A 12,805-nucleotide genomic window follows, 5' to 3' on the forward strand; every position below is an offset into this window, starting at 1 on the left:
TGCAGTCCACCACAGTCAGCATAGAGACAGAACAGAACAGAATAGTAGATGAACATCACAGAGACAAGAAGGCAGATGCAGGAAAAAAAAGAGGGTGAGGGTAAGACTGCAACAATACTTCCACATCTCATCTCCCTGTGTGGTCTCAGCAACGTCTCATTATTAATCCATACAGGTCAGACGGACACTGACTGAGTCTCTGCCTCTCTCTGACACACACTTTCACATGTGATAAGTCACTTTGCAAGTGAGGCAACTGTTTAAATTGGATTGAATTATAGACGAGCATCAGCAAGGAATCTTTAATAGATGACTTATGACAATGCAAGAATACCAAAAAAAAAACATCGGGCCTTCTCTGTATTCAGTGCGTGAGGAATGAAGAACGGCCGTCTCGATGGTGTGACCTCTCCAGAGGGGGCGTGAGAAATGCGACGAACAAAGAGTGAGGCTGTTACAGCGTGACAGAATTACAGAGTGGCTCAAGACTTGTGCTTGCTAAATTGCAAAAGCTCAACTTGACTGGGGTGAAAACAGGGCTTGGAGAAGTTCTCGTCAGGTGAGCAGAACATAAATAAACCAGCAAAAATCTCCATGAACAGAGAGGCGGACAGAAAGAGACAGACGGGGGTTCATCTCATATTAATTATCGGGTTTTGTTTTTAAACACCGACTCAAAAAATTACTAGCAGTGGGATTAGCCTGCTTTCTTTGGCCCCAAAATAAATATTTATACAGTAGTCACTCGCTACTTTGCGATTCGACTTTCGTAGACTCGCTAAATCGCGGTTTTTCAAAGTAAGAGTGAACATGAAACACAACTGGCTGATTGATGGATGAGCCACACCAGTGGCATGGATTGTTTATTTAAAATAAATTATTTTAAATGATTTAGCACCTGCTGCACCTGTGTGCAGCCCACAGGTGCAGGGAGAAGCTCCCTCTACAGCCTGTCATGATCTCTCTACTCTCTGCCACACCCACATTTCTGCTCCGTGCTGAAGCAGCTTCGTGAAGGGTTAACCCTTTGCTGCCCAGGCGTAGCGATCGACTTTTGTCTTCCAACTGAAAATTCAAAGTATGTCACATCGTAAAATCGCCATAATCACAAAATTTAAAAGTGTTGTTATTTTTAATTATTTTAGAACTTCTATGTTCAGTTGTTACAGTGACACAAATCAAGAAGTACATTACTGCTCCGTGCCGCATCAACTACGTGAAGCTGCTGCGCTTCTCTTCTCTACTATTTAAATATAAATACTGTTTATTTAAAATATTGCAGTATTTAAATTTAAATTGTTTATTTGCACAGAAGGTGGGAGACTGGGAGTGAAACTTGAACTTGGACTACTGTGTCTCTACTTCACGGTTTGTCACTTATCGCGGGGGGCGTGGTCCTCTAAACCCCATTAAAAACGAGGGACTACTGTATCTTAAATAAATAGACAAAAAAAAAAAACAACTATAAGACATCTCAGAATTAAAAAAAAAATTGTATTAGACAGAAAGGTAGTATTTCTGACAAAAAATGTGAACCTACTAAATTAAGCAAAGACAACAAACAAGCAATCCTGACAGACTAACACTTTTTACTTTTGTTTAAAAAAACATGTGCAAGTCTGTGCTGGTATGACTGTCATAATCCATGTTTTTCATGATCTGCAGAATAAAATAAAGAGCCAGTATATGAAATAATCATAATTAATGCTCGACCTTCCTTTGCTCCACTAAAACCTATAATCCAAATCGACTTAGAACTATAATGACTTTACCATTCTTACTGCATCACAGGATGGGTTGGAGGTTTGCTGCAAGTTAGGAAAACTTCATGCGCATGCAAAAGCACATGTACATGCAATCACATAAAAAAAAGACACTTTTGCTTATGAAGTCATTTTCGTCAACCTATATTCAATGAATGCTGAGTGAGACATGACGTTATTTCTTAGCAATGCTCAACTTTCTTTTTTCTTCATACTCTTACATCAGAAACCTCTTTAGTAGCTCGTGTTTGTGCTCTGCCACCAGAGTGAGGTTCAAATACAGAAACTCAGAGGGTTTATTGGTCACTTTCTCCAGATTTTATTATTTGGTCCACTAAAGTAAAAATAGACAGTCACATGCGAAACAGGCTTCCACATCCTTCAGGCTATCACAGGTCCATTAAAGAGGAGGATCATTAGTCTCCATCAGTTTGGTGCTGCCCGGGTCTATCCCTGAGTCGTGCTGCTCATATGAACTTGATGTATCGCGAGGCTAAAAAACAATGGTCTAAAAATAGAGCATAGCTGACGCTGGTGGCCCGTAAGGGTTTGCATGTTAGCATTGTTTGTTAACAGTGAATACTGTAAGCACTAATGTGCGTCTGTGTGCATGTGTGAACATAAACCCAACTCATCCTCTGGGTTTTCAGTGAGCAGATTCAGAGAATTATTTTGATTGAACATGATGTTAGGTTCTGTTTCTCCCCCAACCTCTGTGTGTGTTAAGCAAACAAAGAATAATGTGGACAGACTAAAACAAATGTTACATTGCTCATCCGTTCCAGGCATTCACTAATCTAATGTATACAAAAATGAGCTAACAACACAAAATTAAATGTTATGTAAGCTGCCCAACTGATGAATATAATCTCTGCAATGGCACAAAGTTTGTGTTTAGATCTCTGAGAGGTTGTGCTGCTGAGAACGGAGGCAGGTTTGAGCATGTTTTGAAGGGTGGTCTGTGTCTTGGGGTCAGAACAGAGCAGATCTATTACCTCTCAAGTAATGCCATCAACAAGAGCTCAAGGTTTTTGGTATTGTTGTAATTTGAGACCACACAGATGAAGTCACTGGTTCAGATAACATGCCTGAAAGCTTCATATAAATTCTCTATAACATCACAGCCTGAAGCTTTCCTTTCCAATATTTGATAAGTTTACTTGCTCTGGTAGACAGTGCATATTCCCAGCACATAGAAACACATTGGAGATGTCCTACTGGAGTCTACACTTTGACATAAATGTTTTTTCTTGATGCACCTTTCCAAAGCTTTGACAAAGACATCAACTTCACTGGTTTACTTTGGCTGTCTGCCACTTTGCTTTAGGCAGGTAACGGAGAAGGAACTTGCCTGAGTTTGTAAGCTGAGAACAGCTGTCTGCAGGTTTTATGGGCCTACATTGTTTTGGTCCGTGCAACCAAAACAAAGAGCTGAAAAGCACTCAGGTGATGATATTCAGCATCAACTCTGTGAACCCCTCTACTCAGTTTACAATGTCAGCATGGAAATAAAAGTTGAATACAGCCTTTAGTTTGGTACATAAAGGGACATTTTAAAGATTTAACAAAAATACAGACGGTGTTGCTCTAACTAAACGTCTAGAAACAATCACGTGCATGCACCAAACACAGCACAGTCAAAAAGTGCCTTCCCTTTACAGATTTTTTAGGTTTTTACCATCTTGTCACCATTTAATATTTCAAATCAGCAGGTGAAATTTATTATCACACAAAGATAACCTGAATGAGCACAACATTAGGTTTTTAAATGATTTTATTTATTTGGGGGGGGGGGGGGGGGGGGACTATCCAAACCAACCTAGCCCTATGTGAACAAGTATTTGAAATCCTTGTTAAATCATGAATTAACTGTGACTAACTGCAGATTTTGGAAAGCTGAGTTCAGTTTTATTAGCCACACCCAGACAATTAGTTTTTCACTTAGAGTCAGGACGGTTTGGATAACTTTTTTACGAAGGAAATCATAGAAAACAGCATTTTGTATTGACTCCTGCTATCTTAGGCTGACATTAACGTTTGTTTGATTATCTGAAAAGCACAAGTGTAACAAGTAAAAACAGAAAAAAATCAGTGAGGGGGAGAATACCTAGTCAAAGCGCTGTTTGCACAAGTCATGTCTTACAGACAAAAGACTATAAGTAAAATAGGTCTCTCTTGTAAAAAGAGTCCTCGTGGCTCAATGAGACTAACCTGTATAAATAAAGGAATGAATGAATGAAAAAAAAAGTCTTATTATAAGGTTTAGCTAATACATGATGAAAGAAAAGACAATTTGAGACAAAGCTTTCTATTAATGAGACAGTTAATGTTGTCAGTCCATATTTTAGTAACTGAAGGAATCCGGCTTCAGTGTCCTATTTGGCCCTCAAATGCTAAAGCGGTGATTAATTTCATCACATTCAGAAAAGCTTGAGGTCATGCTAATGCTGTTTGTCTTTGTGGCCTACATCATTCTTCATGAACAAGAAGGGGTAAATAAAAAACAACTACTTTTATTCACACTGGAAAAACGTTCCTTTGGGAAGATTAGCCATGCCAACATATCAAATCAGTGTGGACAAAAGGAGAAGAATATGGATGGGTGGGTGTAGAAAGACGGGATTAAAAAGAGGACGGAAAATATGTTTTTGAATGAGAGATCTGCTTTAATGACAGCGTAATGGCAACGGACAGCCATTCTCCCCCCTCTGGCTAACTCTGGAGATCTTTGCTTTATTTTTCTAACGAAATAATTCCTGTGTAGCATCCACATAACAAAATTATAATCAACGAAAGAAGAAAGAATGCTCCTACAAATGGAAAATGATCAAACACCATTAAGAATAGATGTACATCTATATGAACCTTTTTTTTTTTCTAAAGTTTAGATGACATGCAGGGAATGACTGATTCATGAATGTCCTTTTAAAAAAAAATACTCTGGATTTTAATCAACACAAACCTTATTTGTTTGCATATTGGCTGTAATGTTTCTTTGTCTTGGGAGAAGATTTAAACATTGGTACAAAAAGAGTTATATTTTTAGAAAATAGTCCATGTTGCTTATTAGCTAAAAGAATGAGATCTGGATAAGTTAAAAAAAAAAAACATATTCCTTGCATTTTCTTGTTTTCTTTTTCACCTTGTGGAGTTTACATTAGTATATATCTGCTCCTCCATGACACTGCCAATACTAGGAATCCACGGATTTAGTAAATGTTTGTGTATGAATTATTAAAGCTAATACTGATATTTGCTTTTGGACATATAGGGATGAAAGCTTCAAGAACGACTAGCAGCTGGGAGAAGGGGAAGAGTTTAGGAGGAAAAAAAAAGAAAGTGAAAGGAAAAAAGGGGCTTATCTTACCTTCCAGCACTGTAAGCTTGGCACTGGTGTTGATCTCGCCAGCACTGTTAGTCGCTGTGCACTCGTAAATGGCTTCATCTCTGGGGGTGCGCAGTGGCTGGATCCGCAGTACAGAGCCCGAGCCATCATCAAATTCAATCACCTGTGAGAGCCGCAGCACAGCAAAAGGCCAGAAATGTTATTTTTAGTGGCCTCTTTTCCTTTTCCAAACATATTACCTTATTGCAAGATACAACAAAAATTGATTTAGACTTGACAATATCAGTTTTTGCCTTAAATTATTTTTCACATTTTAAACTTGAAAGCCAGATGGGTAATTATCACACAAAGTCCAAACTGTCTGATGTGGACATCTGTGTTCTCACATGGATCTATGTCCTAAAGAGAGGTTAAATAAAGTGGCATAAAGGCACGCGTTATATTTATATCATTTTGTTATACATGCATTTGTGGTCACTTATATTTTGACAATGTATATATCAGGGCTATTCAACTGGTGACCCGCGGGCAACTTCAGTCTCGACCACCAATGAAAAAAAAATGTTTTAATAAATTTTTTTAGGGGGGTGGGGGGTTTCTGTGTTTTGGGTTCTATTTATTGCATTTATGATTCAATGTAATAAAACAAACACATTTAAAAGGTAACAGATCATTATAATACTTGGTTTATTTACATAGTGACTTTCATCGCTGGATGTCCGGCCCCTGAGTTGCTTTCAGAAACTGTGGCCCCCTGAGCAGTTTTGTTGAATAGCTCTTGTATATATACTTGTCCTGATGCATGCTCTATAATCCAGGTAGAAAATTCTAAAAAAGTTGAGTCAGGTCCTCTGGACGGATTCTTCTTCTTGAAACGTTACGTCTTTTATCTAAAAGACTTCATCAGTTTGATGAGCTGAACTAAACTCAGTCTTATAAATAGCACCTTCACATAGTGGATCAACCAGTTTGATGGTGACAGCCAAAACTAGTTGTTCACGTGATAAAGGAGGACCATCAGCCTAACGACTGATCGTTAGTGCCCTGATGGTCACTTGCTATTCACAGGGAGCTGAGTGATACCAGCACGAGATGGGGTAGAGGCAGGGCAGCCGACCTGGGACCCAAAAGTCCCATGTTTGATCCCCAGCCATTCACACATGTCGTGGTGTCTCTGAGCAAGACACCCAATCCCAATCCCTGGATGTATCCCAGGTGCGATGGGTTAAATGCAGAGAACTAATTTAAATGTTGTATGGGAACATACAGTGATGACAACACATAGCACTTATTATTATTATTATTATTATTATAAATAACAGCATTATAAGAAGGTGACAATTGGACATGGGCATACATTTATACATATGTATGTATACATACATACTTGTATTTTTTCATGTAAAAGTCATGACTTAGCACCCACCTCGAAGCGCTGGGAGCTAACTTTCTTGCCTTTCTTCATCCAGGTTATTCTAGGCTTGGGTTCTCCAGTGGCCTGGCATACAAACGATGCAACCCCCCCAGAGATACCTGTCTGGTCCTCGGGGGTTTTGATGAAACTTGGCAAGCCTGGGAAAGATGAAGTAAAGGGGTAGAGGGAGGGAAAAGAGTAAATGGAATGGAACAAAATAGATAGAGAGGGACAGGTGAAAGTGATGTTAGCGACTGTTCCACGCAAGCATTTTAAACATTGTAAACTTTAGGTATCACTTTCTTCTCACAAAGGCATTGTTGCTCTGCACACCTGCAGCTCAGTCATGGGGAGAAAAAAAAAAATCAGTCTTTGTGTCTGCCTGTCACTGAATCATGTTGAATTTCAAACATTTTTTTTTTTTTTAGATGAAGCTTCTGAAACAGCTGGCATCATCCACAATCCAAACAAGACAACTACTGTGTTTGGAGTCTGTGCCTTTCCAACTTCATTGATGATGCGTGTTTACAACAACATTGTGCAGTGCCATGGAGAGAACCTCCAACTGTGTTTTCATTCTTTTGCCTCGAGGGTTTGACTGGGCACCACACCTAGCATCATTGTGCACAGGACAATGAAGTGTGTATCTCATTGACAGCCTGTCAAACCTGACATGATGCTACAATGAGCACACCTTAGCTCTCTGCTATAGCCTCCGTGCAGACATGCATAATCCTGGCCTTAGCAGCAAGAGACAATGCTACCAGCTATTACTAGCTCCGTCAGCTCATGTTTCATCTGTAGAGTCATTAAAAAAGGGGCAGACAAGCAGACTGCCCCATTGAGACATGCACAAAGGGGTAAATCATTATGCTCTGTACACTGGAGCCGCCAGACTTTCCCTCACCGAGAACACACTGGGGAAATCCAGCAACAGCTTTCACCATTCTACTCTTTTTTGTATGTTTTCTGATATACTAACATTGCAGGAAAAATATGGAATGTGGGGTCAATATCTGGACAGAATAACCCAGCAAATCATTCAGAAACCATGCCACCACTCAGTATTCACAAGGGGAAGAGAGATGGTGCAAGGTGTCTTTGCTCAAGGTGTTTTCTTTAAGCAGTAGAAGAATGTAGAATATAATAAGAAACTGCAAACCTGCAGGCACAAAGTGTGCAATAATACATAAAACTTTTATGTTGAACATCGTGAATGCAAACATTCAAATGTGGGTCAGAGAGAGGGGTCGCCACAGTGAAAAACACCTGCAGGAATCCAGTGGAGGTGATTTATTGAAATATTACACAGCTAATTTTTACAAACTACTTTTATTTTTGCATTATTCTGTTTCTTTTTAAAAAAATCTAAAATCTCTATAAGAACTAAGGAAAGACCATTATAGTGAAGCTAAAATTATTTGCGTGTAAAAAACAAAATTGTAAAATGAAACATCCAATTAATAAAAAATACTAGGAAGATGGCCAAATGAAGTTTTATCTCCCCCCCCCCCCCCCCCCAAAAAAAAAAAAGACAAAACTACCGTACAAACACCAGCAAAGAATAACGGGAGTAAATATTTCCTGCTGTGTAGACGTTTGTCTTATTTAATTAATTTAATTAATTTGATGAGTGCGTGTTTATGAAAATTTTAAACGGGCTCTTTTATGAGTTCAAATAAAAAATTTAAACTGTTTTTGTCATAAATTAATTACACACTTGAAAATTGTGCTTGGCTCGGTGCCACGATGAGGTCAAAGCATATATTGTTGTAGCAATATAATACATTATGAATCAAATACACCTTCAAAACTGCACTGAACGCACAAAATGGAAAACAAACGTTATTTACTATGTTAAAAAGAAAATCAATCAAATTGTGCACAAAGCATGTGGTGTTCAAATAGTGGTCATATAAGTTCAATACATTCAAGATAATCTGGTCCTATCTTTTCACCCATCCATCCATCTATTCATTCGTTCATCCATCCATCTGATAGTCCTTTCAACCACCTGGAAATCTAATGATATTTTTGTCCCGAGGATAAGATTTAGACGGCTCTGGCACAGCCATAAATCCTTTTCTATAGCAGCCAAATGTGACTGACACATGCAGGTGGCAGTGGGAGAGCTATATTCAAGATTAAATCCAGATAAGCATGAGGAATGTATGCCAGAGCATGCATCAGTGCGTGCATGGATGGTGGGGTGGAATCTTCGAGACGTGATTATCACCAATCTGACTTCCAAGAGTTGCCACAGACATCTGTCCATAGCAGTTTCCTTGGGATTGCCGTCTTTCCACTTTGATACCCCAATGAAGGCTCAGACAGCATTAAAAAAAAAAAAAAAAGCCTTCTGCACATGCTTCGTGTTAACGGATGGCAAATCACAACAAAAACGTTTAATTCAGGAGCCTCAGAATCTTAAAACTTGTGAGGATTTTAGATGCGGGTCAACTGGCCTCAGTGAGGTTTTCCCGCATTAATCCTCTCAGACATGCCCTCTATAGCTGACCTGTGTCTAAAAGGCCAACGTATGGCAAATTTGAAGCTGTTCATTGTTAATCCAAATCTCAAATTCAATCCCAAGATTTCAAGAAGCACTCTCGTGACCCTAAACCCCTGACTTACAGATGGGGTTAATAGTGGTCCTAACACACTCCATTGAAACGCCAGAAGCATTTATTTCTGGACGAGGAGAGCGTTTGCTTTCCTCCATCACTGTGCCACTGCAGGTGGCTGAGGATATCAAAACTGGTGGGTTTGTCAGTTCTTTTCTAAGAGAGACAAAATCCAGACTCATCCTTTTTTTTTTCTTCTCTAGCTTGCGCCCCATTTTTCTGGCTGTCAGGCAGTTGTCGCATGAAAACAATGAAAGGGACAAGGTGGAAAACACACAAGCCTACCTATGCAAATTCTTCTCTCAGCCATGACTGCAAGCTCAGAGCTGCACTCTTTCTATGCTTTCAAGCATCGCATCCAAAACTCCTATTTTGTCAGAGCTTTAACATGAATTCTTATTTATCTGCCAATGCGTAGAACGAGCTGAACATTTCTCCAGAATATATCTGGTAGTAAGTTGTAGCATCTTTAGAACTACTGTTCATGACTGCTTCATTTTAATACAACTTTAGCCCAAATTACTATGTAATTACTAAAAATAAATCAATAAATTAGTTAAAGTCAAAATCAAAGTGGACAAATGTATATATATATTTCAATGCATAATGTTTTATTACTGATTTTGATCACCAACTAATGCAACGCATATAAAACCACAATCTCTGTTCAAACGGTGCACAAAACAGTCATGGTTGATGGTGGGACCAAACAATTTGCTTTAACAAGTGCAAAAAGCCTTTCATGTTATAACGAAGGAATTAATTACATGAATGATTAAGAGGGGAAAAACACATTCAGTAAAAAATTAAAATAAACTCTTATTTTGTAGTACTATTAAGTGTTTCTGTGTAGTGCCACTCATTCTGATTTGCATGTTAAAATATCTTTCAAAATCATAGCTGTATTATGGAAATTACTTTAAACCATTTTATTGCCTTATGAGCAAAAACCTAATGCAAATTGTTAGCACTTTTTACTGGTTCGTGTTAGAATCAAGTCATACCATTTAGCTGTTATGCTACATCATAGACATTTAGTGGAATACATGTGCAAAAATACACATTTTGAACAATTTCAATATGCAATTTATATTTGACACTACGTTCATGCTGATGAGTCTCCTCAGAACTTGGTTTTAGGAGGGACTGAAGAGTGCTGACTGCTCTGTGTGTGGGGGGATTAAACAGCTTCTGTCAGTTAACCTTAAGCCTGCAGCAGTATTTGTGAGGTCTGGGGGCTTTAAATAAATGAAGGGTGTGGTGAGCTACAGATGTGCTATTTTTTTCACTTGATAAATCTCCAAGTCTTAGGATGTGTGATCAGCAAATTAAAAAAAACAACATAAGAAATGTGTAGAATAATGGCAAAAGCAGAGAACTTTATGCTGGCAAAATAAAACAGGCAACTGTTTTCTTATGAATTTATAGATATTTTTTTCTGAAACATATGCAAATTGTTAAAGGGAACGTTTATGTTTTTCATCTTGCGGGAAGCCTCAAAGCAAGCCTTGCAATGCAGCGACAGCAGGGAGAGTAGCGTAAATGGCTCTTATGTGGCTAACAATTAGTGTATTCCCAAGCCTGCCACGGCGCCCGGTGAGAGCTACTCTGTAGGGTAGAGTATCAGCAATCGATATACACACAGCAGAAAGAAAACCATTAATTCTTATTAATAATGGATCAGCAAGTTATCATTTTCATGAGGCAACACTTAGTGGAAATTTGTCTGATGGCATCAGCACGGCTTGTTTTAATAGAACACTTCCATTAAGGCCTTTTCAGGCCATTAGCAGGCAACTTGTTTGCAATTAATTCCATATAAAGTTGCCTTCCCTGCAAGTTATTTACCCAGATAAAGTCAACTGCACTTCAGGCTGTTTGTTTAAACCAATAAACATCACGTTTGCTTTCTACTCTTCTGTTTTATGGCTGAATTTGAAGGAACATCGAGTTATTTGTTGCTGGAAGTTACACAACTATTTACAGTACAATACTAAATATGAAGTGCTGCTAACACATTCTCTGTTTTTAGTCCCTGTACTTTAGATTATTATTTAGCATTAAAACTCAAATAAGTCCTCTATCCAATTGGTTCAACAATGTAATAAAGGTGACAGGGATGGATTTTTATTGCATAAAACTAAAAAGCAGGAGTTCAATAATTCCTTAAAACAGTCTTCCTGCTGGGTTCTTTAGTACGGTAAGTAATGATGTTTCATGTTGGCATCCTTTTTTAATTCACTCCTAAATGTCAGGCTTTTGTGAAAAATGGTTCTTGTAGTCCACAGGCCAATTTAGCATTTAGTATAACATAAGGTAAACATTTTCTTCTTAGGACAAAACATCCATCAGATTCTCACATGTGAGAAGTCTGAGCCAGAAAATATACTGTAGTCCAAACAAGCTTGTAAATCAGCTGATTAGTATTTACTGTATTTTTCACTGTATACGTCGCACCTTTTTGCATAATTGTGCAAGTCCTGCGACTTGTACACCGAAGCGACCAATATACTCACCCCCCCACACATATTTATAACTCACTTTTTGGCTGAGATCTGACAATTTAATTCATTCTGACATAGAAAATATTGAACACTACCATTTTCAGTTGCTAGAGAGCCCTTGACCAATATGGCAAGCCAAGTGTCTCATTAATAAAAAGTGGCTATTAATGAGACACTTGGCTTGCCATACCAAGCCACCTTTGTCTCGCTCTGGAACTTGTGGAGCAAACATCAAATCAGCTGCATTTCGCCGCGCCGCCCAGGCGAAATGCAGCTGATTTGACCATCAAAGTGCATTTATTAAGTAAAAGTTCAACTGAGACACACCTTTACTATAATGTCAAGCAAACAAATAATTGTTTTTAAGTGTTAATCTTGTTAAATTCTTGTTAAAGTCCTCCCGTGCACACTCCCGCAACCGACATTCGGCAGCCAATCAATTTTTGGCACAACAATGGCCCAAGCTCAGGGTGGTCAGTGGTGACGCATAATAGATGCAACTTGTACGGCAAAGCAACTTATTCATCTTTTTTCTCACTTTACTAGACATATTTGGACTGATGCGACTTATACGGTGGTGCGACGTGTACGGCGGCAAGTACAATAATTATTCATTGTACCTTTTGTAAGACTTTTCCCTCTTTCCTATGAACTATAAAACACACAGAGTAAGTGGAGAGATATGGACAGTTTCTTTGATGCCAAGAATAATCACTTCCTTTGAGAAGATCCACGACTGAAACAGAACATTTGCATTTTTAGGCTGTTGCTAGATGCCTCAGTTCCACTCTACAATTTTCACATCCAATAATAATAAGACACCCAGTTTTTTTTTTTTTTTTTTGTTTTAGAATGATGGTTTACAGGCAAAAGATGATGGAGCTTTATAAGTGTTACAACTAAAGTAAAGTTGCACGAGTAATGCGATTTATCATTACCGAGAAACTATACTTAAAATGGTTTAAACCTAGAGGAGAAAAAATAAAAACTTTCAATACCCCTGTGGATGACGAAGACAGACTTTCTATCAGGCCTTCCAGCTCTGCCTGAATTATTCAAGACAGTGGAGAAGAAAAAGAAGTCTGAGTGCAATTACCCTTCACTCATCTCTTTCCAGTGTGAACAACATTACTGTAATGGCTTTCATCTTCTCA

At 38.5% G+C, this 12,805-nt stretch overlaps 1 protein-coding gene across 1 annotated transcript in view; it reads right to left on the reverse strand.

The window, feature by feature from the left end:
* The window catches only part of LOC119415214 (receptor-type tyrosine-protein phosphatase F), a 194,309-nt gene that overhangs the window by 102,446 nt on the left and 79,058 nt on the right, over nucleotides 1-12,805 (reverse strand). The window contains exons 3-4 of the mRNA XM_037682373.1: nucleotides 6,536-6,681; nucleotides 5,131-5,272 (exon numbers count right to left, since the gene is read on the reverse strand). Of these exons, the coding sequence (XP_037538301.1) occupies nucleotides 5,131-5,272; nucleotides 6,536-6,681 (288 nt within the window). The remainder of the gene's footprint in view (nucleotides 1-5,130; nucleotides 5,273-6,535; nucleotides 6,682-12,805) is intronic.

The sequence above is a fragment of the Nematolebias whitei genome, chromosome 9 (assembly GCF_014905685.2).
Source record: "Nematolebias whitei isolate Nwh7 chromosome 9, NemWhi1, whole genome shotgun sequence".
Classification (NCBI taxonomy): Eukaryota; Metazoa; Chordata; class Actinopteri; order Cyprinodontiformes; family Rivulidae; genus Nematolebias; species Nematolebias whitei.